The sequence below is a fragment of the Curcuma longa genome, chromosome 3, assembly GCF_044706935.1.
Source record: "Curcuma longa cultivar G26 ecotype Majalengka, Jawa Barat chromosome 3, ITB_CL_G26_1.1, whole genome shotgun sequence".
Classification (NCBI taxonomy): domain Eukaryota; kingdom Viridiplantae; phylum Streptophyta; class Magnoliopsida; order Zingiberales; family Zingiberaceae; genus Curcuma; species Curcuma longa.
In genome coordinates, this window is record NC_133863.1 from 5,513,317 (window position 1) to 5,539,729 (window position 26,413).

The window sequence follows — 26,413 nt, forward strand, 5'->3', positions numbered from 1 at the left end:
CCTTGTCCAAATCAAATTTTCCCCCGAAGAAACTAGGGTTAGGGTTTATAGCGTCCAACCCGCCCACGACTACTCGATCCCTAGTAACTTCTGAAGCCCACCACTTCCAATGGATCCGATCATCCTCGAATCTCCATCTCCGGTCGAATCGCTCGCCTGTGTCCCTCTCACCGGCACTAACTTCCAGACAATGCTCAAAGAATCCATCGAACGATTCCTCATCGAAGTCACGAAGGAGTCCTATGACTTCTCCGCCTTCCGGCCGATTTTCTTCCGCCTGATCCAGTCCAGCGTCGATCCGCCGCTCGAGGTAATCTGGTTTTACTCTGCTCTTGGCTACCACGAAGCAATCCGGTCGAAAAGGGACGTTTTTGATCGAATTTTTGCGGTGAGAGACCTTCTTCAGCTTCTGTCGGCGTGCTCCGCTTCGTGCAATGGTCCAAAGAGCGTGGCCTTGCTTGCTCCAGTTGCTTCGGAGCTATATTACTTTGTAAGAGAGGAAAAGAAGCTGTCTGGGAAAGTGGCGAAGAAGTTGAGAAAGGAGATAGATAGTTTGGCAGAGGCTGTTATCAGCTACGTTAGCATTTGTAGTGGTAGGAGTTCTAATGGTCAAGAGTTTTCTGATGGCTACTTGCTGCCTTGTTTTATGGATATAGTTCGGGTGTGGACTGTGCAGCATTGTGAGAAAGGAGATCATTTGAATGTTCTGTTTCCTTGGCTCAGTGATGAAATTTGTGCATTCTTCACGCAAGAAAAGTGTGGAATTGGATATTTGGCTGGTGCTGTTGCTGCAGAGACATTCTTGTTAAATTTAGCCCTGAAGGTTCAGGTGGATGGTTTGCCAAGGCCAGACTTACAGAAGGAGCTGACAATATGGAGCGTCAGTTCAATATCTGTGTTTCAAAACTGTGTTTTATTTGGTAAGTTTCCTTCCCATACTTCAAATTCATGTGAAAGCTTTAACTGCTCAGTCTTGAGCTAAATTTGTAGTATTTCACCATACAAGGAGCTTCAGCTTAGATGGTCTGTGGAACTTGGAATGTACCAATAGTTTTTGTTGTATCTTACTATAGTTTCTGATGCTGTCAGCTTCATGTTATTGTTGAAAGCTTTAGTTCTTCAGCACCTTATTCACTACCTGAATTGGTTCTAAGTGTTATTCTATTCCCCAAATTTGATAAATGTTCCCCTAGCAGATACGATAGATATTCCATGCAGAGTACCTTTGATGATCTTTACCATAATAGAGAAGTTTCTAGATTACTTGCTCTAATATGTGATTCTTATCTGACTTCTGACCTTCATAAACAGATATACTACTGAGACTGCTACTGAAGCCGCCAATGCCAGTTATTACCATCTTGGTAAGTGTGCTAGTCAAAGACAATGAATGAGACATGACTAAGAATTTCAACGTGATGAATTATTTATCACGTGATAAATATTTACCAAAATTCTCCTTAGCTGATCTTGCTTGGTGAATGAACTGAAAATTGATCTACAGGACAACCTGGATAGCTTGCAGATGAATTATTTAGCTATGCTTGCCTCAAGAACCAGCTTTATAATCTTGATATAACTTAGTGATATTTGCTTGATCACAAGCAGGATCATGAACAAAAATGAACTAGTCATTGCCTGGATTTTGAATATTATCTGCCTTTCTATTAATGTCCACAACAGCTTCCCAATAATTGCCCCAAAGACAGTTGTAGGGAAAGTTGTTCTTTGAAAATTGGACTTTTGATTTCAAGTAGGTTAGAGCTACAAGTAGCATCAAGAAAATGTGAGGCCAAGTAAAATAGATCATAATTTGTTTAAACTGAAACTTTGGTTTCATAGGTATGTGAGTCTGTATATCAGTGATCCTGTAAATTATATCACATGTTCACTAGTGAATAAACTTAAAATCTCATAACTCTATAGATCTATTATGAGTATACCAGTCTATTTTCGTGCTAAATGTTTTTTGTTTCATCATAACATCAATCAACTCTCAGATATTTCCAATTTTATTTCAAGGGTAATCTGAGGTAACTTAACGGGCTACATTTCAATTGTATTCTCTTTCTAATGCAAGTTTTTCCCCTCAGAGTTTGACAGATGAAAGCCTGGTACGAAATGTCCTCTATGATGCTGTGATTTTAGTGGATTATTCTTTCATAAATCCAGGATTTAAAGTAGAAAACTTCGATGACTCGTTGATGAATCTTATAATGAGAAGACTGATTGTTACTCATGAAGCCATTCGTTCGGTCAGGTGAATACAAGCCTTTTTTGAGACTGCAGATATTTGTAGACGAAAGTAGTATTAGTGCTGAAATTCATTGTTGTTGCAGGGGTAAAAGAGATTATAACAAAGCTATATCCTATACTAATGCATTCACAACATCCTGTGTTCCAAATGCCTTAGTCAAATGGGCCACTCATCAGATTCGCGTGGATGAACATAACCGACCCAGTGCTAACACACCTCAGGGACTTCTCAGTTAGTATTTTGAATATTATCACATCGTGACTTTTAAGTTATGTTCTAGTTAATGTTTGAGAACTTTGTTTCAACTTGTAGAGTGGTTTGTGTTTCTTGAAGAACAAGGGCTTAAGCTTTTTGAAGATGACATTTTGGAACTGTGTAACAAAGTGATGTTCGAGGAATCTCATGTCGATGACACTACAAAGTTCAATTCAGGAACCAACACGAGAGACGATGATCTTTTCTTCTTTGATAATAAAGGAAGAGTTGAAAATGAAACTGTGAAAGATGATGACATGGGAACAGCAGAAATCGCATTTCTCACTGCTGCTCAGTCTATGAAAATTGATGTGAGCAAGAAGAGGAGAAAGCAGAGGGAAGAAGAATCTGGATCACAGTTGAAATTTGTCAAATACAATATCGACGATGATTCTGTCGAAGATTACCTTAACAGTGGTAGCGAGGTGGAGAATCCACCTGCTGATGAAATGGAAGAATGAGAGAAACAAGCTGAGAGCAGCATCATTACATTTTGATCATGTATTCTTAGGTCAAACTCAAAGACTCCAAGCAATGGTTGCTTAGACAAAACTCCTTAATGATGCTGGGCACATGCCTTTTCTTGTAAGGATGAGATTTTGTTCTTAACCACGGATCACAACCTGTAGTTTTTACAAGGATATCCAGATAATTTTATAGGTATGATTATGCTTTCGTTTTTAAAGGAACTGTAATGCTCCCACTGAACTAGGAATGTGTATTTCCTTGTAAGCTCTTTTCCAGAAGTTGTTATCTCAATTTGGAAAAGCATCTGACTTTGCATTATTTGCCTTAGGAATGTGTACAAAAATGGTCTTTCAAAATCTAAATATTTTCCATATAGGTGATTATATTTGCTTTTTTTAGCTTTGAACTCTCGCAACAAAGTAAAATTATTAATAAAATTCGCTTTCAATTCACTAATTGAAAATAAATATGCAAACGAATTTTATGGAGGAGTGGGAAACAGATAGAAATACGAAAAGAAAAGGAGAAATATCGAGTAGTTCTTCGTAGGTTAATCACAAACAAAAGAAAGAACAAAATATGATAAAACTTACTTTTTTCCAAAAAAAAAAAAACAAAACTGCCACGCTGAAAAACGATCAATTCAAATAAGGACATTGATTTTAACGGAGAAAATAATCTATTTCACCTTTTTTTATTCTATTTCCTGATTCAAAATAATATATTTCCTGATAAAATTTACTTTTTTTGGAAAAAAAAAAAACACTGCCACGTTGAAAAACGATCAATTCAAATAAGCTCATTGATTATTAACGGAGAAAACAATCTATTTTAAAATTATTTTTTTAAAAAATGTATAGAATATAAAAATAAACAGCAACCAACAGTAAAGATTTTATAAAAAAAACAAAATAGCATAACTCTTTTGTCCTTTCCATCCAAACCCCACCCTATCAAAATAACAGGATCTGCAAAAATCATTCACCATGTAGAAAACTGGAGATCATCAATCAATTAGCCTCACATTTTATCCTATCAAAGTATTCTCGAAGACTAAAAGACTTATATTACTTTCCTATCCAACAATACTTTATTATTATTTTTCTTTCCACAGATAACGTTTGTTCAAAATCAAAAATTCACTGCATAACTTGGAATCTGAACGTCGAGATTATTATCAAACCTCTTTGTTTTCACTTCTCCATTCATTAAATAAAGAGTTGGGAACTGAGACATGCTGTTCAAAGCTATAATATTAGTTAGAAAATTTCTTCAGTGGTACCTCTTTTCATGGTATAAGAACATATCCTGCTTCCGGGAGCACATCTGCCGCAGTTGGAGGTAGATTATGCCTTGAGATGGCATCTCTAACCTTGGCATGGGTTTCCGCATCATGCTGGAACATGGAGACCAGCTGCTGGAGCTCCAACTGCCTCACCTGAACTTTTTCTTCAGTAATCGGATTCTGCAACCCAAGATAAAGTAACCCCAGACCGATCAGAACAATCCCTATGAAGAAAAGAACTCCGGCAAAGAGACCAAACGCATATGGCGTGTTTGCACCCCCGGGTATTCCATCCACGTTGATCCCAAAAAGCCCGGTGATTATCGAAAGAACTAGGCCGCAACCACCAAAGATGGTCAAATTATGCGTAACGCGGAGGCTTCTATCCTGAATCACATAGTCCATAAGATACACAACATGGATGCCAAGTCTATGGGTAAGGTTGCATATAAAAGTAGAAAAAAGTTTTATCCATTCCGAGATGGTGACAATCTTTCGAGATCATACTTGTAGCCAGGCACGCACTGTACTCTGCATAACGTCTTGAATTGTAAAAAGCCGCTCACGGACGGCCTCTTGCTCTTCCAACATCTCCCTGGTGCTCTTCTTAATTGCCTCTAGCATGATTCTTGAGGCATTTCCTCTCAAGTAATGTAGAAGCTCGAAAACAATTTCTTCCCTAGCATGCAATGACCATTTAACTCTAATAACCTAGCAACCAGAAAAATTGTGCAAGGTTACACTTGAGTAGTAATCTGCAACGACAATCAGGATAAGTACTTCTTTAGACCAATGTATATCATATTATATTAAAAGGCCTACTAGGACTGTAGTGATTATCTATATATAATTTTTTTTTTTTTTTTTTTTTTGACTCGGACTCATCTATAAGTGGACTGTAGTGATGATCCAAAAGCAATTTCAGGGTATCTTATATAAGCTACTCTTTTTTGTCTCGACTCATGAATAAGTAGAAACTTTTTGGTCCTCTTTATCCAATGCAATTAGTGGAATATAATGCAACAAAAGCATGCTTAAGATGAAAGAAATGTTTTGGCATCAAGTTGCATTTAATTCACTGGCAGTAAAAGATTTAATTTCCAGATTATTGTCTGGCATGTGTTAGCAGTTGTTGTATACGCTAAGCGTTACTGCTTATTTCTTTTTCAAGGAAAAAAAAATAATCAAGGGATTGTAGTCGAACATAACACCAAAAGAATATGATGCCAACATACTCTAATTAGAATACTTCTCCAAAAACAATTATGGGAAAACCAGAAACAATGGAAGTTCAGGATAAATGTATCTACTTAGCTATGTGAAATTTGAAAACTAAGCCATTTGGTAATATGGATAAAATGGAAAACAACTACTTAGGAACAGACTAAAATTATCAGAAGCTTATGCAAATATCCTACACAATATTTGTGGCATCATCAACAAAGATAATATCCCTATCATGATGCAAACACAAGACTTGGAATTGAGTACCAAAATTTCTCACTTTTGAACTTGAAAAAAAAAAAGCAATAAGTTGGATTTAAGAAGTAAAAAAGATTTAAGAGGAGTTTTTATGAGTTGCTAGTAATATCAGCATAGTATATATGTCCTTATAATGCTAAAGTAAAGACTAAAAATCCTGCTTCATAGTTATGGCTCCATGATAGGTTGGCTCATCATTCTGATGGAAAATTTAAAACCATATGTAATTTCCATAATAACATTTTCTTCACAAGTCCCTACTGAAAAAAACTTGTAGTTTGACTGCATGTAAAAGAATGGTAGTGTCGAACAACACTGTTCAAGTAGTGTCGTTTGGCACTTGCTTGCACAGTGCTGAACAACACTGTAAGAACAGTGCTGCGTCGTTTGACACTGTCCAAATCAGCCCTTCCCCTTCCCCTCCCACTTAGTTGAGAGAAGAAAAGAAAGTTTTGTACTCTTGCATTAATGGAAATACTCCATTCACACTGCCCTGAGCACTACCCTCTCGCACTCCTCTTCCATTACTGTATAAAGGCCTAGACCTCTCTTTCAAATCATTGATCCCTCTTCTTAACTTCTTCCTCCACCTCCCCACGCCCACCCCTCTCTTCTCTCTCTCTCTCTCTCTCTCTCTCTCTCTAAGAGTTCAAAGGCATTGATTCTCAGAATATCCGGTGCACCTATTTCAATTACAAAACTTACAAAACTGGAAGCACATGGGTGGGACAATACATTTTTAAAGAAAGAGGGCCTAATCTTCGCCTCAAACTACCTTACCTGAAAGGGTATGTCAATTACCTAAGGAGTACCTCAAAATCAACAGCAAAGTTGTTGGTGACACAATTTCAAAGGAGTAATTCAATATAGCTGAAAGAGGGTGCATTGATGAAGTTTAAGGACTAAGGGTCTAAAGACAAAAACAAATGACTAGCACAAATGGTGATTCAGCTATCCGAAGGAGTGTACCGAGTGTCATGCAACTTGCTAAAGGGGTGCCTAAACTACCTTAAAGGATACGTCTAACCTAAGGGGTGTCTAGACTACTATAAGGGTGCCTTGTCTACTTGAAGAGATTCCATGACTACCCGAAGGGGTAAGTCAATCCAAAGGAACACCAACCCGAAGGGGTGACTCAACAACCTAAAGAGGTGTGACTACAAATTTGAAGATATGAAATCTGCATTGCCATATCGATAATCTTATCGCATCAAGTCGCCATCGAGACAAACAAATCACCATCCAAAGGAGAAAAACTACACCGACATAATAATAATGCAGTAAATAACATACTGAATACCTGAGTTGCCAATCTTCTGATTTCTTGGTTCAGTATGATACTTAGCAGATTCAAATCTTCATAATTTCTCCTGGTCAAAGTAGACATAAATAGCTCCCAAAACGTTGGTGAGATAAGCCACAAAAAAATAGCAAGGATGACATGATGTATAAGCAGTTGAGCACCTATTTACAAACTTTAGCTCAATCTCATCTGCTGCTCCAAAAACATACTTCCGGAACAATCTAAAGCACTCAAAAAAGAGGAGTCATATTGTCATTCGCTTATCAATTGATATTGTTACATGGATATATTTCTGACAGATAATTTACAAACCCATGGATTTGTCAAGAAGAGTAAATCTGACGAGTAGAATTTTCTGACAGTAGGAGCATCAAATAAAAAACTGGGAACGGAATGAAAAATGACCAAATTTGCAGAAAGACCTGCAAAGGGAAGTGTTTTTTTTCAAATCCCTATCTTCAGAGCCAATTCTAGTACAACATGGACAATCTAAAGGTAGTTTTTTGATTGTCCACAATTCATAACTCCAGGATCAATTTGACAAATCTACATAGATCCTCATCAATGCAAAATGGAATAATATATTAGTGCAAACTACAGTTAGATAAGATCATAATCCTTGATAAGAGTCATTTCAATGAATTCAATCCTATACGAGATTGGACAATCTAAAATTAGTTTTTTCTGATTGTCCACAATTTAGAACTACAGGATCAATTTGACTAATCCATATCGATCATCATATCGATCATCATCCATGTGAAATGGATTATATTAGTGGAAACTATGGTTTGACACGATCATAGATCCTCGATCAGAATACCTTCAATGTTTTTTTATTCCTATTCCAACATATGTGAAACAACTAACTGATATAGCTTCCTTAGCTAGAAACAGAACTATCAGGAAAATCTCTGTTCTTGAGATGCTTGAAAAGTATTATGATTTGCATTACTGCAAAAGCAACCTTCTAAACTTACATTAGTATATATAGTAAGAGTTTTGCCAGACAGAAATTGCAACTTCTTTGATTCTTCCTAATTAGAAACATAAAGTGAGATTTCTGGATGTTTATCTCGGGTTTTGTTGTCCTGTATTTGACAATTGGACATATAACAAATTAGCTGGACTTAGGGCTTCCATGCAATGTCACAAGTAAAATTTAAGAGAACAAGAGCCAAGAACGGAATCATATTTCATACAGTCAGCATCTTTTAAAAAATGATATAAAGGCTGACAAAAAATAGTATCAGATCTAGGAAATCTTTAAGTTAGGTGATTAATCCATTTTTATGCAGAATAGAGAATCTTGGTGTTCACAATTCTCATACATCAACTATAAAATGCAAACCATTCACCAAGAGCATGATCCAGAGTTTTCGAATTATTAAATAAACCATACTCTTTTATTCTCTTAGCACCATGGTAGCTAGCTCCACTATGAATAATTGTCAGATATGCAAGTTTGGAGCACAAGCCGCCACAGATACTGATGGTCTGCTGAAACAATTTCAAGGAGAGAGCATTCTAAACCATATAGATCGAATACATCTATTCCTAGGGGGTAGAGAGGGAGGCAAGCACAAAGGGAACAATAACATATCATACTGCACCTATCATCCCACCGAGAAAGGCGGCTAGCTAAATGAGCAATGACTTCATGAACCGACTTTGGGGCTGCACTTCCACCAGCTAGAAGCAAATCCTGCAAAATATTGGAAAGATGATCAACTATACATGAAATTTAGATACATAAGATAAATTCTATCCATAAGATAAATGCTAGCTAAAATTTCTAACAGACCGAGGACTAATTACCTGAACTTCAGTTATGCCAATTACATTGATATTTGATGCAGTGCCTTTAACATGTAGTGCAGTAACTAAAAAGTGTTGAGCTTGCCAAGAGCGGAGAACAATTGGTATGTCATCTTCTCCAAGTGGATCACCAATTGATTGACCCAAAAGCTCAAATAACAGCCCACCAGCAACCCTAACTGGGACCTAAATAGCCAGGCACCACGATGAAATAAGTCTAAGAAAACAAAAGGTAGATCTAATAAAAAACATGTAGATACAACAGAAAAAACTACTGCCAAAAACATCAGAAATAGTCCATTTTACTTCCACAGAACCCTCATATAAGACTGTCATAGTTTTCTGTTAACGACATTTAATAACCATATGAAAAAACAGAACCCATAATTTCTATTCATGGTGATCTGACACACCTAGGTGCTCATGCAAGAGAACTATGTTCTATAATATTTCCATTATCTTCTGTAATTTCTCTGAAGTTCACCAAGACAGATTTCTTTTAGTAATGCAGAAAGTTTTCTTACAGTAGTAGGCAGGCATTTTGAGGATCATTTGATCAACTATTGTTGACGGCATGTCTGTTGTCAAGTGGTACTCATAAAATATTATTTTCAGATGCTAGTTAATCATACGAGTTCCCTTGACTTCAAGAAGCATAATAACTATAAAGTATATATATTTTTACTGTTATGTCATGTTTATGTATAACTTCATTGGATATGCTGGAATTAAGAGGTCGAGATAATTACAATTTCAGGCTCTACTAAGTTAAGAGACTGACAACTATGTGAATGGTTGCAGAGGTACACAGCATAAAATATCATGTAAACAAAAAGTCAAACTAAGGACAAACTTACCCTTATATATTTTCAAAAAAATAAGAATTAATATCTCGTACACAAACTTATCTTGATGTTTTGATGCTGTTATTAAAATTAAAAAAAATAAATATTGATGATAATGATAATAATGATTGTAGCATGTGTTAAGACAAGAGCAAGAAAAAATTGATATCTATTCCATCATAAAACTCAAAATGTGCAAGGATTACCACGAGAAAAATGTAGTTATCCCTTGAAAGCTATACAACCTAGCGACTTTGCATCTAGAAGAAAGGAATGAAGAATACTCCATTTACTGATACAATTATATGAAATTGCTTATAGTTCGTGTAATGCAGAATCAAGGAAGCTGTTCAAAAAATGACAGGGTATTTTATTGTGCTCTAACCAGAAAAAAAATTGATAAGGTACTCTGACACTAAATGTACCAGCTAATGCAAAGAATTTTAATCAGTTACCATTACCTCATACAAAAGATGCTTCATTTTTTCACTAATGAGTCGGCTTTCATCTCTCAAAGCAATGCTGATGGCAGGATGCAACCATTGAGCATTACTTAGCCATGCATCAATAGCATGATGGCCAGCAGTGACATGGCACCACCATGTTGGCCCTACTGGTCGTTCCCAGTATGGAGCAGCAACATCAGCAACAGTAAAATCTTCCTCTTCATCAGCTATATATGTTTGCTGTGAAGACCAGCTAGCATCAACTTGGACCAACTGGACAAGCTCTGAAATTCTAGCCCATCCAATGGGAACCCAACGACCACATTGTAAACCCCTGATGTTCTTGGTTTTCATTTTTGAGTTATCAAACTGCAGAATTTCATCAGCAGTTAAGTTTGCAGCACCATCATCAATTGTATTCATGGCAGAAATAGATTCAGGATCATCCAAGAGTTGGACAGAAGTACCATCTTGTGTGGACGTGTTTACTTGGTTTATTGTATCCAGATTATTATTTCTCTGAAAAGCATGGGGTTTTGCAATGGATTTCTGTGCACTTGGTGATTTATGAAAACGAACAAATTCAAAAGCACAGATAAGCCCATTTGTCCATAGGTCACTTCTTGGATTGCTATCCTTAGTTGTCTGGAGCTTATTCGCCTCCTGCTTCTTATTCTTGCTGTCTTTGTTAGCAGAGTTGTGTCCATCTGTGTTTATCATTTCGGTGAAAAGAATCAAACGCAAGATCTATGAGGTGAGTACTTGGAGTAACAAATAATGTTTACCATTAAGCTTCATGGACTGCTCTTGATAATCTGTAAATCTTCTGTTTGTCTGGACAAAGAAGGAATCGTCATAACACCGATGATTACAATCAATTGAAGAAAACACAAACGCTCATCTCGACAAAGCATAAAAATCCACTAGTAGACCTCACAAACGTTCGTGATCCCCAATTCCATGGGATCTCAAATTAATACAGACAAATCGATCTAATGCACCAGAAAAGAACTGAGAAGGGAGGGTCGATGGACTTACACAGGAATGGAGAATGGGGCAGCAGCACGTAGAACCTTCGAGCGTGATGTACGTGGTGGAACTCCTTTTGGATACTCAGGGATTGGGCCGAGTGGCAGTGAGATATGGCCCAATTATGCCAAGTTATGGGCTGAAATGCGAGCCTGCAACAATTGTATTTGTTGAGAAAACGAACTATTTTTTCTTTTTCAACTTTTTATTTATATTTCTTTAAAAAAATACTAATGCTAATTTTTTTTTTATGAAAATAACACATATTTCGTATGGAAAAGTTAGAGGACAATAGTGTCAAAAGGTTAAGGATAAACATTTACTTTTTATTTATAAATTTTTATTTTTTATTTTTCAAAAAATGGAAATATAGCACAGGCAACAATTGAGGACATTTTCATAGTGCATCTCTTCTTTCCCTCTGAACTCTCCTCTCCTCCATCCCCTTCTGTCATACAGGGTACCTGCAGCCTTAAGGGAGCAACAGGAAACCGTTAGCCAGGCAAACAAAAAACTACCAACGCCTGAAATTGAACGAACTAAGATACTATTGAAATGGAAGTAACAAACGTATCTAGGAACGTAGTTCATGAGAGAATTCCGATATACATAGTTGAAACATGAGATGAACAACTCGAACCGATGTCATTTCTCGGGAAGCAACACAAGTCTTAATTAACAGCTGAAAATCTCAGAAATTGGCTCTCTACTTCACGCCGAGAGTAGGGAACTGGCCGGGATCTTCAATCGATGGAGCAGCAGCTGCAAAGCTTGAACCTTGGCCACCATAACCAGTTCTTAATGGTGCACGGTCACCTCTTCCTCGGCCACGCCCACGGCCAGCAGCACTGTAGTATTGTTTACCTTCGCCGGTCTTGAAGAACTCATTGATGTTCAGGGGCTAACAACAAAGAAGAAACCTCAATCATTGAGAAAAGAAGAATCTAATCTAGAGTGTAAGATCTTAGGAAATATAGTGTTAATACTTTTTTGCTCCGTTCATCGTGATCATTATTTTCTTTCTTTTTGTTTGCTTCCTTGTCAGAACCCTGAAAGATGAAAAAAAAATCAGAAGCTTTGTGAAAGCCAGGGGAGGGATACAATAGTGATGGAACGGGAAAAAAAAACTAGATTAGAAGCATTTAGCAGGCAGGCAGGCATACCAATCTAACAAAAATAGGGTCGATTTCTTTCTTTGTTGTTAGTAGTTGCATGGATTGCAACTCCTTGTCAATTTCAACCTTCCTTTCCTCAGCTTTCAATGCAAGTAAGGTTTTTCTTTTCTCCTCTTTGATTTTCTCATATTCTTCTAAAGTCATCTCCTGTACAATACAATTAAACAAAAGCGATCACTTACCAATTCATTTATAAAATGGTGGAAACCTTAATGCAAAATATAAGATCACAAAATACACAACGTAGGAAAAAAAAAGACACGGAGATGTAAATTAAAAGAAAAAGGGAAAATATAGAACTCATATCTTTCAGTTATTTACAAATCAACATTTGGTACAATGTTTTTTTTTAAAAAAAAATCAAGAATATAGTAATGACACAGGTACCAAACAGAATCACCATTTATATAGAACTGACAGGCATTGACAAATATGAATGCCAATAAAAATTTATAAATAGATGCCACAAAAAACACACTAGTAAATCTTGGTTACAGGTATAACATAAGGGTCACCTTCGCAAATTACCTTCATGTCACTGTAAGAAATGTATGGAAGATTTTTGCCAGTTAAAAATTACTCTTAGTTAACATTACACTGCAACGATTACAAATAATGATGGTCAACTCTATAAATTTCAAAGCTAAAACTCTAAAACCTTGAAGTTATGATCTTGAATTTTATGACAAAAGGAACCTATAATTTTTTTTACCAGTTAAGGAATACACTTAATCAATTACACTACATCGATCAAAAAATAATTATAATCAACTTCAAAAGAAAATAAATGACAAGACTAGTATTTCAACCACTATTAGGAGAAACAGTAACTCATGACAGTGCAAAAGGCACACAGCAAGAGAATAAGAAAACTGAGTAAAAGGAAGAAAATGATACATAGAACCCATGTATGGCAGCTTCCTGGATCGAGGTATGAAGAAAAGCATACCAATCCCTTTATGCTGGCATGTACAAATTTCTCTAGGCTGGGTGAAATAGAGTACATGCATACACAATCGTTTGATTTACTCTACACCATGCAAGACCCTTTGGATCAGCCTTATATATGAAAACCAATGCAAACTATCCATTAAAATAATATAGCCTACTTTGTATGGCAACTTTCTGAATTTAAGCATATGATAGAGAAGCATAGCAATACCTAGATTCGGCCAATCTTCCTTTCCCTAATTGTTTCCTTTTTTGTAGGAAACATAGTGTAACAACATCACATTTAAACTAAACTACATGTCATTCATATGTGAAGTGCTAGTCCATATCAACCAGTTCAAAAGGTTAACATGCTGGGAAGTATGATTCTGGTGGAGATAACAAGATGGTGGAGATAACAAGACTACAACAGTATCATACAACTTATACAAAGGCAATAGCTACTTGCTTGAAGTAAGAATCTACCTCTCTTTAAAAGCCAGCTTGAAAAAGCAAGTAATCAATGTTAAACCAGAACAATTCACCTATACATGACAAGAAACAACTATATGTCAAGCAGGACAACTCAATGCAGGAAGATGAACACTAAAAGGACGTCCAAGCCAATTATTACAAAAAAAACATATAAATTTGTGAGTAAATGCAGGAAAAAAACATGCCTAAGCCAGTAAAGTTTCAAATGTGGAATCATATTTGGAACAAAAACAATCTCTTTCCTCATCTCAAAAAAAAAAAAAAGTGGAAGCAACTAGGTTGAAGGAACAATTCAACAAAAAAATCTAGAATTATGCATATGCCTGACAGAGTTATGCAATGACTGCTCAATATTCTATTCCATCATCACACTATATATCCTTGAACTACCACATTACACACACTTCAATCGTGACCAACCAACAAAAGATAGAACCACACACAAACCTGACAAACACATGAGCACACCAAGAAAACTAGAATAGTTGCCATACTGGTGCTTGTTTATGATGAGAATTAGTAAGCAACTTAAAAAAGTGAAGTGCAGAAGCAAAAGGAAGAAGTTAGTGCATAGAAAAATTGTCTTAGCATAAAATATGCAGAAGGCATGATGCAGTTAGCTCACTTGGTGCTTTTAGATGTAATATAGACATAAGAGGGGCAAAAAACTAAAATTCACTAATAAAACATAAATGCCAATACATGAATACATCAAGTAAATAAAAATATTATACAACCTAAAACACAAGCTTTACTTCCAATTAAATACTCTTACAATAAAAAAATTAGGCTGATGATAGATATTTAAAAAAACTTAATGTTCATAAGCATTGGCTTGTAAGGGGCAATGACTATTTTTCCCAATACAAAATTCTGATAACATTCTTGTAGACCTTCACTGATACAATTCACATTATAGCTTGAAGCACAATGAACTAACTGGCTTTCCAAGAGGTAAACCAGGTAGCCAATATAAAGCACATTCAAGAAAACTAAGAGAAAGACTCTCATAAGTGAGCTACCCTCACCTAGATATCAAATATAAATGAAGGGACAAATCAAGCATCGTTTGCAATGTGCAAGAAGGAAATCTCGGCAGTAAATCACAATGACACAGTTTCCAAATGACAAACTTGAAATTTTCTGGAGGGTTGGCATACATAACTTTCATCTCGAGAGTAAAAATATCCACAAAAAAAAGGTACAGAAGAGTTAGTAATTATATATAAAAAGCATGAGTCTTTTTTATTAATTTCTGACATAGCACTAGTCCATGAAAAATTTTAGAAAATCTGTTCTTCAACATGTACATGCATAACGCATATTGACAGAAGCATCCTGTAGATGATATACAAATAGAAATGCAAGTAGATTAAGAAGCTTTTTGCCAAGTCAATGTATACACAGATGAAACATAAGAATCAAAAATCACTCTGGAAGCCTGTGATCTAGGCTTTTGATAATCAACCAAAATTTCATGATATGTTAACAAAGAGATGCCAGCCAATAATCACAAGCATTATAAAGAAACTCCTTTACTGTGATTCTTGTTATCTGAAAAACTATGTTTCAACATATAACTGTGACTTCAACGAAGTTGGTGGTTTTCTTTTCAGCTGTCATTCAAAAGAATCATAATTCATGGAGATAAGCTCACCTTGTCCTCTTCCTTTTCTTCAGCCTCATTAACTGCACCTTCCTTATCCTTGCTCTCATCTGTTAATGGCGTGTTTTCCTGTTCTTGACGCCCCTCAGTTGGTTTCTCATCAGACTTGAGGACATCCACCTTTTCCCTATTTAAAGAAAAGTTTCACGTTCATCCAAAAAAAAAACAAAGCAAGCTCAGTACTACAGCTGCCAAGTTTCTGTTCCCAATAGAAAAAACAGCAAGAAAGATCAATATCTTAACTGCTCAAGTGCCTCATCAGCTACACTTCCCCAGTTACCACGACCTGCACCTTGACGTTTTACCTCATAACCCCGACCAGTACCACTGCGACGCTCATACAACCTGCGTGGAGGTCCTTCAGAATCACCTCCAGATTCATCATTACCATAGCCACCACGGCCTCCGTATCCACCACGTCGGCCACCGCCAAATGGCTGACGTGTTGGGCGTTCCTTTTCAGGTTTATCTGAATCACCATCTTCACCTCCAACACCACCGTAGCTCCTCGAAACCCCATTCGCATTCTCATTTCCGAACTCATGATTTGGACCTCGTACAGCTCTTCCACGTCCAAGCCCGCCACGGCCAACACCACCACGTGCCGGCGCGGCATTACTCCTGGCTTCCCTCGATTCCCTCACTGTATCACAAACATTCCCAATCAAAAGGTGATTTGTTAGAATCAAGATGACTAGCTTGGCCATCAATTCCAAGCACGTATTAAGAGAGAGAGAGAGAGAGAGAGTCCATCGGGCATTGGTTATAAAGCAAAGATTACAAGATATCATCAAACAAACACAATCCAAGATCCAAAACGCGAATATAAAGAAAAAATGACCAATCTTTTCAGGAAAACGAAGGATAAATCCAGCAAAAAGAATTATAAGCTAACCAGCTTGAGAAGGTGGGACCGGTTTCGTTGGGAGCTTCGCCACTGCCGGAGTGGTGGCTGCTGGCGCAGCGGGTTTTTTGACCGCCGCCGCCTTCTGATGGGCGACGATGAACTGCGAAGGATCATCGTGGTCGTTGTCTCCCAATAGATCGAAGGGATTATCGGTCGCCATCTCCACAGAATTCCGCCCCAAATCACCGGCCTCAGAGCGGCACCGAGGTGATACTTGCAACTAGCACAGCCGCCGCCGCGATGCAATCTCCATCAAAAGCAGGAGATGGATGCCTCGACGAAGGAGGGTGCTGACAGAAGAATACGGAAGCAAAAAACCCTAGCCGCACTCTTCCTCCAAGAATGGATATGGGCTTTCACTCCACTTGCAGAAGAAAACCTAATCACTTTAGCCGCCTTCGTCATTCTTAAATCGATCACCAGCAACAAAATGACAACAATAGAGCCACCTCCTTCACAAATTTACGCACTAAACCATCCTCTGATGAGAAATGATTAGGGGTATTTTTGACATTTAATAAAGAGTTGACGTTTGTTAATTTAGTGGCAACCGCAGGGATCGATAGGCGACGTGGTGCCAATCGGAAGTATGATAGTGAAATCTTACGGTTCAGATCCACCTGTTTTGCTTGTTCAGTTAGATTTATAAGAGTGTATTTATTGACTATTTCCTTTTTGGACTTAATAGTTGTGGATATTTTTGAAAGAGAGCCCTTATATTTTAAACGATGCGATTAAAAATCATCTAAAAACAGGAGATAAATTTCAGTGTAAATTATAAAATAAATCTATATTTATTTTTTGGATCAATCGATGTCCATTAGTTGCAATGCCTTCGAAATTAAATAAATATTTTCAAAATATATCAATTTAAAATCAATTTGAAAAAAAAAAAAGAAAAATAGTAGGAAATCGACCCTTTGAATTCTTTTCATATGAGTCAAGTGTAGCACATCCCTGCCCTCGAGTAACTTTTTCCTCTACTGAGTAACAAATCAGAGAAAAAGGACTATTTAGATAGGCGAGTATATTATTCCAATTTTACCATGATAGCCGATCAAAAATTTGACATAAGATCAAACTGATGACCCATAAAATTAGTTAGTGTACGCATGCCTACTAAGCTCGTGATACTCGTGCCAAACCTAAATCCGACATGATTAAACATATCTTGCAAGACATCTGCTGGCCCATGTTGGCTTATATCAGGCTTGAACCCTAACCGTTTCTCACGCTCCAAACTATAACACAATCGTTGCAGCCGATAGTTTGTGCCTTTTACTTATGTAAAAGGTGGAATTCACTCCCCCCCCCCAGCTCTACACTGCCCTCCAATTCGGTGAAAGAGTTGACCTCAAGTACATGCATTGTTTTCGATTTTATCACGAGTCATCGATTCGAAGTCAACCAAAATTCTAATAGATGATAGATGCTTATTGACGTGCATGGATGATACCCAAATCTAACAGAGTTGACTTGATAGCGGTCATGAGTTGGATGGGATAGCTCAACATGTCATTCCAAAAAGAAAACTTGCAAGGCGACAAATACAAAATAACATTTTATAAAAACACACACACACATTGTCAATTATTACCAAAATACTTTTTTTTCTGAATAATGCCCTGGCCTTGTTAATGGGTTTTCCCTCTAAGTTTGAATGCAAATCAGTTTGCATCAAAGTTTAGAGTACGATGATCGGGCTCTTTGTATAAATTGTTCGAATTTTATCTTAAAAAATAAAAATCAACGTGTATATATTTATAACTCAAGTTACACTATAAAAATAATATCATTCTTTTGCACGCTAACTTGCATTTATATTTAAAGCGAAAGTGAAAATGCTAGAAAGTTGATTTACAGACGTGCTATAAATAATAGCATAAAAATGTTCAAAATGTTTTTTTTAAACTTAAATAGTTTAAATGATCAATAAACAAGCTAATTTAAGTTAACAATATCAAGGCGTTCCTTGATAAAGCGTTCGATAATAGTTTTTAAAATTTTTTTTCTTGTTGGAATAAAATGCTCAATAGCTAAAAACTTGTTTGACGAAATGCCCCAACAAAACAATAATATCGAAGTGGCGAGCACAGCCGCCTGTCTCGGCGATTAGTAGTATAAATTCCACTCCATTCTGCTAAATCCTTCGTCGAGCAAAGCAGTTCATTCTTCTTCGTCTGCTCGCAAAAGATGGCTTCAACTCGGCGCTTACTCCTCCTCCTCCTCCTCTGCTTCGCTATGGCCGTCGTTCCAGTTCTCCCTCAGAATCAGCCCACAGAAGCTCTCGGTAACAAAACACATTAATTAAATTTCCAGAGTTGAACAATACGATTCATGGATATATAATTTGCAGGATTCATTAGCATTGACTCCGGCGCTGATGAAGGCACAACCTACGTAGACCCACTCACCAACATCACCTACGTCTCCGACCGTGGCTTCATCGACTCCGACGCAGGCATTAGCGCAAACATCTCGGCGGCGTACGTGGCCCCGCTGCTGGCGCGGCGGTTGTTCACGGTGCGGAGCTTCCCCAACGGCACCCGCAACTGCTACACCATCCGAGAGGGCATCTCCAGGGGCTCCAAGTACCTGGTGCGCGCCTGGTTCTTGTACGCCAACTACGACGGCCTCAACTCGCAGCGGCTCACCTTCGACCTCCACCTCGGCGTGAACCTGTGGAAGATGATCAACATCACCAGCCCGAGCGTCTTGCTGCCGGTGGAGGCCATCACGGTGGCGGCGGCAGACCACCTTTGGGTCTGCCTCGTCAACACCGGGGGCGGGACGCCGTTCGTGTCGTCGGTGGACGTGAGGCCGCTGAAGGACACGATGTACCCGGTGGTCAACGCCTCGCTCAGTTTGGTGATGTTCAACCGGGTCAACGTGGGAGGGGCCGAGAATTACATAAGGTGAATTTATTTATTGTTATTATCTTTTGTTTAAATATTTTATATTTAAAATTTTTCTCATTAAAATTATGAAATATTATAGAGATATCTTAATTTAATTTAAAGAAAGAGCAATGATATACAACATGAAACCATGCACACACTGCATATAGTAGATCTCACATCCATACAGTTAATCCACAACCATGTAATTGAGTGTGTTATGTTGGTTTCATGTTGTATTTTTTAATACTGCATATTATTTCTCAAAAATGAATTTGTGAATTTAAAGTTGGAATTTTATAACTGGGGGAAAACAAAGAAAGAAAACAATTAAAAGGAAATTTCATCCAGTGTCTTTATTAAAAAAATAATAATAATATTTTTATTAAATTAATTATAATAGTCTTAGTTAAAATTACAATAATATTGATTAAAACTACAATTCAAAGTTAATTTAAATTACTATAAATAATACTAGTTAATATTATTTTAATTTAATTAAAACTATTTTAACTTAGATAATTATTTAAATTTAATATTATTATTATAATTTTAATTAAAAGTATTTAAATGCTAATTGAAACTACTTTACTATTGATTAAAATTACTTTGACTAGTAAAACACTCAAATATTATAACTTAGTTAAAATTGCTTTAATATTATTATATTAGTTTTAATCAGTAATTTTAACCATTCTTTTCATAAAAATAGTTTTTATCAATATAATTATAATAGTGTTAAACCATCTAGAACAATTTTAACCATAATCAAGTTAAGAGTATTAGAGTGATTAATTAAAATATAATGAAAGATAATTTAGCTATTTTTTATTTTTATTTTTAACATAGAGTACGTTTTTTATCACAATGATTTTTGTTCTTTAGAATTGTTGTAAAATTATTTACTTGAAAATTAAATCCATCTTTTTATGACCTTTTTGTAAATGTATGACAAAATAAATTCCATATTTTATGATTTTTTTATGAGAATCCAAATATATAGTGTTAAGTATTTAACTTTGAATCCTTGTAGTTTCTTGATTTCATAATTTCATATTTTTGTACATATAAAATATTTATTGAAGATCAAAGAATTGAAATTTACATTTAATAAATTGAGAAATCATATATTATATGAAAATACAATATAAAAAGACAGTATGATATCCAAATTTATTTTATTTTATTTATAAAGTATTATGTTACATTTAAATTTCATATAGTATATCATTTTTTTTTTATAAAATTTATTTTATAAGAAATTGTTAGAAATTTTGAATTAATTAAAAGAAGTAATGTTTTTCTCTTCACGGCCAGGTATCCCGATGACCTCCACGACCGGCTTTGGCAGCCCTGGACGTTGCCCACGTGGACCGATTTCTACACCAACTCCACGGTCCAAAGCATCGACAACGACCACTACGAGGTGCCTTCCGTCGTCATGCAGACCGCCGCCAGCCCTACCAACTCCCGCCAGCTCGTCGTCCCCTGGGTCGCCGACCCCGCCGACGTAAACCAGTACTTCTATGTCCTCCACATCTCCGAGATCTTCGACCTCGCCGGCACCAACGACTCGCGCAGCTTCGACATTCGCATTAACAATATCTTGATTGGGAACTTGACCCCGGACTACCTCTATTCGGACGCCGTGCTCAGCACCCGGCCCCTCGTTGCGTTGCCCTCCTACAACATCACACTTGATGCTCTGAGCAGCTCCACCCTTCCGCCCATCCTCAACGCCGTCGAGATCTACTCAAAGATGCGGGATCAGAATGTGGCGTCGGATGCAGCGGACGGTACGCGCTCAATTTCTATCCTTTTGATTCGATTTATTGCACTAGGATTTGTTGCAGCAGACTATTTTGCTTTCAATTTCTGTCCCAAGGACATTTTAACTTTCATAGCCTATTGAGCTTCATCAAACTTTCTAGGTTAGCATATTGGAAATCAAAAGCGAGCTACTGATTTGAGTTTGGAATAGGACAGTGTTTTACGCGCAAAAAGAGGAATTTAATTAATGATTTTAGTGTTATCTTATTCTCCTTATCCTTTTATGAGGACAAGGAATTTCATTTACAAAGTGGAGGATGCTTTAAGATGGGCAAAAGTGGGTTTGATAGACTGATTAAGAAAAAAATATATTGAAAAACTTGAGTATAAAATCTAAATGTTTGCCTGCCCATGCTCACCTAGATTTTTATAATTTGGTTATTGTTTGTAACTCATGCTTTGTCTCTATCTCTCATCTGGTTTGTTTTGGTAGGTTAAATGGATTTTTCTCGCGCCAACTTGTTTTTTATTTCCCACTTTTTTAGTACTAATAACTTTTATAAGATGACAACAGGCTATTATTTAAATTCTATTTATTCTAACACAGTTGATGCCATGAGGACCATAAAATCATCATATCAAATCAAGAAAAATTGGGCGGGAGATCCGTGTTCACCACAAGCTTTAGTTTGGGATGGAGTAAACTGTACTTATAGCATCTCAAATCCTCCAAGGATCACTACTTTGTGAGTACCTACCTAAAATTTGCATTTCTTGCGTTGTCAGGATATTCCATCCAAAAGCAATGTGCTTACTAGTTGAAATATTCTGCAGGGATCTATCATCCAGTGGATTGACCGGTGAAATAATCAAATCTTTTTCCAATCTCGGTGCAATTGAATACTTGTAAGATCATGAGAACCTTGAAACAGATTTGGTTTATGAACAAGAAAAATGCATTGTTATAGTACATAGCAGCTGCCAGCTGCCTCAAATGTATAGGTTAGGAAAAAGTTAACACTCAAAATGTAGGATTTTTCTACCAAACCATATCATAGCTTTGAAATTTATATTAAATGACTAGTGAACATGGCATTATTTTTCTATTAACATGTTCCTTTAGACAATAACATCACCTCAGTGCTGCAATTATGCTTACTCAAATTGAAATTAAAATGGCAATAATAACTGATAGATTCATTCTAATTGCAATAGCTTTGTAATATTCCAGGGACTTGTCTTACAACAACTTAACAGGGACTATCCCCCCTGTCCTGGCAGAATTGACATCCCTCAAAGTCCTGTAAGTATATTGTGATTGCTCCTTTCTGTTTCCAATATATGTAAAATGAAAACTTAGAGGTTCACTCCTAACTACTTGTAGAGATTTAACAAGCAACCAGCTAAATGGATCAATTCCTTCTGCCCTACTTGAAAGGTCACAAAATGGATTTCTTACTTTAAGGTTTGTGTTCTCTAAAAGCTTAGAAAACTAGATATCCTTTTAACATATGCGTAGTTCTTCAATTATTTTATTTTATACTGCAAGTTTTTAAGGAGTTCAATTAGTTTCTTTTCTCATGAGAATATTTGTAGCCTAAAAGAATAAAAATGCTTACATCTCATGCCAGAACTGAAGGTAATCCATCTCTTTGTGACAATGGAACTTCATGTGGAGTGATTTCAAGGTCAGGGAAGAAGAAACTAGCAACATCTGTGATTGCCATTCTTTGTACATTTCCTATTTTCATTCTGCTTGTAGTGATGGCTATAATTTGGAGGCTGAAAAGATCATACGGTGAGCTTTCTTTAAAAAACTCCTAGTCCATCTCAGAGATAATGAAAGAGATTATATGCCATGTGATCCAATTTAAATGATTTGCAATTCTTGATTTCGTGCTTAACTTGAAATACTTTTGGTGTAATGCCACCATGAATCCATGGAATCAAGTCTCCTCCAATCAAGTAAAAGGCCAACATCATGATTCATTGGACCTGGAGATTCGCCAATTTACGTACCTGGAGTTGAAGAACATAACTAACAACTTCAAGAAAATCCTAGGCGAAGGAGGATTTGGGATTGTCTTCTATGGGTGCTTAGAAGATGGCACTCAAGTTGCAGTCAAGATGCAATCTCAAACAGCATCACAAGGAGCCAAAGAATTCCTTGCTGAGGTAATTTAAGTAGTTTATATTCCCCTTTGAAGCTTGAGGTGGTGGAATTCTCCTCTAGTAGTAGTAAACAGTATCTATGATTTACTGTGGTAGATTGTTCCTAAACATAAATTGCTTTGATTTTTCTGGGAATTGAAGACTCAAAGTATAAACAGGAATACTCTGTCAACACTTATCCACAATAGGTCCTTGTTCACAGCTGCTCTCCAAATAGTTGGAACTCACTAGTACATACTATTCTTGTCTGTATTCTTATTCTAGATTTCACGCCACAGAATTGTTGGACCTTAATGTAGTGTATATGATGTTTCAGAATTCCTATATTAGATAACACTTTCCATTAGTTCTACTTCAATTCTTTTTTGGATGTTGGTATTGCTAAGCTTAAAATATACTCTCTCTTTTTTTTTTTTCCCTTTTTCAGGCCCAGCACTTGGCAAGGGTTCATCACCGCTATTTGGTTTCTATGGTGGGTTACTGCATCGATGGAGACTATCTAGCACTTGTAATTGAGTATATGCCACAAGGAACTCTACTTGAGCATCTGCGAGGTCTGTCATACTGCATTTTATACCATCTTTACATTTAAATAAGTTCACTCCAAGGGAGTGTGTGGAATAAGTTTAATTCACCTTAATAAATGGTCATAAGCATGAAAACGTTGAGACAATAATAAGACTTGTATGTGAATAATTGGTTAAAAAAAAGATATTGCCTTCGAAACATACCAATATGTAAACTCAATAAATATCATGTCTGTTTGCATTATAATTTTCCAGGTATTAGAATCTGTTATACAGGAGTCAAGTTTTGTGAGTGTTATCACTGAGTCTTAACTTCTTTGAAACAGTGGTTAGTTTTCTAAACAAATAAGAACATCATGACATTTTCCTGATATTTTTTGTTGTTTAGACTCTAAACCATTTGAAATCAATACATACTAATAGCATGCTTTACAAAACACTGAGAGCTACATTGCTCTTGAATGGGTAATTGCATGATTACAACATATATAACTTTCATTTTTTAATGCATATGCTACTGAAGGACTTGCAATTAAGCTGTCAGGTTGTCTACCTAGCAAGTTCCTTGCAGCATAATTGTCGCATTTTTTCCCATCAGAAATATTAATATGAAATCATACAGGCAGAAGAGTTGGGACAAGAACTTTAAGTTGGCGACAGCGTCTCCAAATTGCACTTGAAGCTGCTCAAGGTTTATCATAATTTAAAGCATTATTCTCCTTGCTCCAATTCATCTATTGATTTTATGATTATTTGAGCTCATAAATTTTGGTGAGATACAGGACTGGAGTACTTGCACTCGGAGTGCAAGCCACCACTAATTCATAGAGACGTTAAGACGGCAAATATTCTTTTGAGTGAGAATCTGGAGGCCAAGATAGCAGATTTTGGGCTGTCAAAGGCTTTCAATACTGGGACAAACACCCTATCAACAAATGTAAAGGGAACTCCAGGATATCTTGATCCAGAGTATGCTATTGTTCTCACTTCTTTGGTTTTGTTTGAATAGAACATTCACAGTCAAATCAATGCAATGAGTAGGATGTAATTTGGAAAACATGCTGATAAAATGCAAATAAAAAAAAATGTTCGGTTCAAGACTCTGAATTACCACCCCTTTGACCGGACTGCCATAATTTTTACTGTTTCTCTCAACATTCTGTAGATGCGAGATACTCTCATTATGTAAAATCCTACATTCAGCATATACCTTTACATCCTAGCATTTATGTGTATGCATAAGTATACTTTGATAATCTACTGGAATAAATAGTTGGCAGTCTCCTCAATGACGTTGTGTTTTATTTTTGTACTTGTGTTTCTGGCAGTTGAAAGTTCAACTACCTTTTACAGCTCCTGGTTTGTTTGCTGGGGACTAAGACCTTTAAATTTCGTCCTTTAGAAGCTTGTATGAATAATAGGAGACTGATAATGGGAATTGTTCTGTGACTCGTGCAGGTACTACGTTTCCTTGCAGCTCAGTGAAAGAAGTGACGTATTCAGCTTTGGAGTAGTTCTCTTGGAGCTGATCACAGGGCAACCTCCGGTTTTGCAAACTCCTGAGAACATACATATAGCTCAAAGGGTGCGCCAAGAGTTTGCCAGTGGAAAAATCGAGGATATTGTTGATGCCAGATTACAAGGGAATTATGACATAAACTCCGTTTGGACGTGTGCTCAGGTCGCGCTAGATTGCACCTTGTGGTCATCCCGTGAGAGACCACACATGACCCAAGTTGTGACACGGCTAAGAGAGAGCTTGGTGCTAGAGAGCTCCCATGGTAGGACTGAGACCTTGGAAGTCAGCAATGCAAGCCAGACTAGAAGTCGTGCCCTTGGAATAGAAGACATTGCAAGGATGTCAGCTGATGTAAGTGGTCCATCGGCGAGATGACTTCGGACAGTTGAGTCTCTTCCAACTGAAAGCTTTGTGTTACCATCCACAAGGCATTTGAACTTTATTGTTGCATTCAAATTGCCATGGCCTTTAGCTAAAACACGATTCCAGCCACCAACTTTCTATTGATGGCGATCACTCATCAAACCGATCGCAATAAATACCTGTAAGAATCAAATTCTATTTTATAAAAAGATCGTAACTTGTGCTCCAGTAACACTCAATGTTAATTTGCAGGCCTTGCAGTATTAATCACTGTTTGTTTCTTGGCAGTTTAAATCCCGTGGGAAAATATTAAATGGCACTAGAAAAGGACCAAAAAATCTAATGGCAGGTTTGCCTGGTTGCTGGAAAGTTAATTACTCATGTCAATTCAAATCTACCCGACCTTAATTGGTCGAGCCAGTGGAGCCCAACTGACGAGCCCAGAAGCCGAATCCGGCTCACTCAGATTAATAAAAACATATATTCTAATGATGCTGACGTCGGAGATGACGTGGCGTCAAGGTGAAGTTGATGACGTGGTAGCTCTACCGCTGCTACGTTCCCACGTGTAAGGGCCCATATTGATGATCGCCAAGCCTTGCCTCGTTTTCACCAAGTCACCGCAGGATCAAGAAGCGACGGCTCGATTCGATCGCGACTAACCCCAGCTCCTAGTTCTGGTGTCTCTCGACATCTGTTACGTTATCGTGGTCTGCGAGATCCTAGCCGTCGATTTGTCTGTGCGGTACGAAGTGGAAGTGGGATTCGGTCTTATCCACGGTCGCCGGATAAGCTGACGTGTTC

General features: G+C 37.0%; 4 protein-coding genes across 4 annotated transcripts; 2 read left to right on the forward strand and 2 right to left on the reverse strand.

Annotated features, from left to right (window-relative positions):
• Nucleotides 1-18: 18 nt before the first annotated feature.
• Nucleotides 19-3,197, forward strand: LOC141824765 (uncharacterized). The gene is made up of 5 exons (XM_074712102.1): nucleotides 19-920; nucleotides 1,312-1,364; nucleotides 2,094-2,260; nucleotides 2,340-2,488; nucleotides 2,570-3,197. The coding sequence occupies exons 1-5, from the start codon at nucleotides 110-112 to the stop codon at nucleotides 2,971-2,973; spliced, it is 1,584 nt and encodes a 527-aa protein (XP_074568203.1). The 5' UTR covers nucleotides 19-109; the 3' UTR covers nucleotides 2,974-3,197.
• Nucleotides 3,198-4,104: 907 nt separating this feature from the next.
• On the reverse strand, nucleotides 4,105-11,146 carry LOC141825728 (uncharacterized). Its single transcript, XM_074713114.1, has 8 exons — nucleotides 10,945-11,146; nucleotides 10,175-10,866; nucleotides 8,869-9,054; nucleotides 8,664-8,755; nucleotides 7,212-7,271; nucleotides 7,048-7,117; nucleotides 4,773-4,976; nucleotides 4,105-4,652 (listed from the first exon to the last, which is right to left on the reverse strand). The coding sequence occupies exons 1-8, from the start codon at nucleotides 10,955-10,957 to the stop codon at nucleotides 4,269-4,271; spliced, it is 1,701 nt and encodes a 566-aa protein (XP_074569215.1). The 5' UTR covers nucleotides 10,958-11,146; the 3' UTR covers nucleotides 4,105-4,268.
• A 567-nt stretch (nucleotides 11,147-11,713) lies between these two features.
• On the reverse strand, nucleotides 11,714-16,716 carry LOC141824835 (RGG repeats nuclear RNA binding protein A-like). The gene is made up of 6 exons (XM_074712167.1): nucleotides 16,350-16,716; nucleotides 15,698-16,097; nucleotides 15,446-15,581; nucleotides 12,352-12,510; nucleotides 12,175-12,237; nucleotides 11,714-12,089 (listed from the first exon to the last, which is right to left on the reverse strand). The coding sequence occupies exons 1-6, from the start codon at nucleotides 16,519-16,521 to the stop codon at nucleotides 11,895-11,897; spliced, it is 1,125 nt and encodes a 374-aa protein (XP_074568268.1). The 5' UTR covers nucleotides 16,522-16,716; the 3' UTR covers nucleotides 11,714-11,894.
• A 1,838-nt stretch (nucleotides 16,717-18,554) lies between these two features.
• Nucleotides 18,555-25,621, forward strand: LOC141823098 (putative leucine-rich repeat receptor-like serine/threonine-protein kinase At2g19230). Its single transcript, XM_074710371.1, has 13 exons — nucleotides 18,555-18,651; nucleotides 18,718-19,276; nucleotides 20,576-21,054; nucleotides 21,636-21,774; nucleotides 21,863-21,934; nucleotides 22,260-22,331; nucleotides 22,413-22,493; nucleotides 22,660-22,827; nucleotides 22,942-23,203; nucleotides 23,628-23,754; nucleotides 24,350-24,418; nucleotides 24,510-24,696; nucleotides 25,186-25,621. The coding sequence occupies exons 1-13, from the start codon at nucleotides 18,555-18,557 to the stop codon at nucleotides 25,619-25,621; spliced, it is 2,748 nt and encodes a 915-aa protein (XP_074566472.1).
• The last annotated feature ends 792 nt before the right edge of the window (nucleotides 25,622-26,413 follow it).

What these genes read in the sequence shown, in the direction of transcription:
- LOC141823098 (XM_074710371.1), top strand. Translation starts at nt 18,555, where the DNA reads ATGGCTTCAACTCGGCGCTTACTCCTCCTCCTCCTCCTCTGCTTCGCT. An exon ending in CCTCCAAGGATCACTACTTT is followed by an intron (nt 21,775 to 21,862) that starts GTGAGTACCTAC and finishes AATATTCTGCAG; the next exon opens with GGATCTATCATCCAGTGGAT. An exon ending in TTGACATCCCTCAAAGTCCT is followed by an intron (nt 22,332 to 22,412) that starts GTAAGTATATTG and finishes AACTACTTGTAG; the next exon opens with AGATTTAACAAGCAACCAGC.
- LOC141824835 (XM_074712167.1), bottom strand. Translation starts at nt 16,521, where the DNA reads ATGGCGACCGATAATCCCTTCGATCTATTGGGAGACAACGACCACGAT. An exon ending in GGTCCCACCTTCTCAAGCTG is followed by an intron (nt 16,098 to 16,349) that starts GTTAGCTTATAA and finishes TTTGTGATACAG; the next exon opens with TGAGGGAATCGAGGGAAGCC. An exon ending in GCTGATGAGGCACTTGAGCA is followed by an intron (nt 15,582 to 15,697) that starts GTTAAGATATTG and finishes TTCTTTAAATAG; the next exon opens with GGAAAAGGTGGATGTCCTCA.
- LOC141824765 (XM_074712102.1), top strand. Translation starts at nt 110, where the DNA reads ATGGATCCGATCATCCTCGAATCTCCATCTCCGGTCGAATCGCTCGCC. An exon ending in TGCCAGTTATTACCATCTTG is followed by an intron (nt 1,365 to 2,093) that starts GTAAGTGTGCTA and finishes TTTTCCCCTCAG; the next exon opens with AGTTTGACAGATGAAAGCCT. An exon ending in GAAGCCATTCGTTCGGTCAG is followed by an intron (nt 2,261 to 2,339) that starts GTGAATACAAGC and finishes TTGTTGTTGCAG; the next exon opens with GGGTAAAAGAGATTATAACA.
- LOC141825728 (XM_074713114.1), bottom strand. An exon ending in CTTTCTCGGTGGGATGATAG is followed by an intron (nt 7,272 to 8,663) that starts GTGCAGTATGAT and finishes TGAGTGCTTTAG; the next exon opens with ATTGTTCCGGAAGTATGTTT. An exon ending in GAGCTAAAGTTTGTAAATAG is followed by an intron (nt 7,118 to 7,211) that starts GTGCTCAACTGC and finishes TACTTTGACCAG; the next exon opens with GAGAAATTATGAAGATTTGA.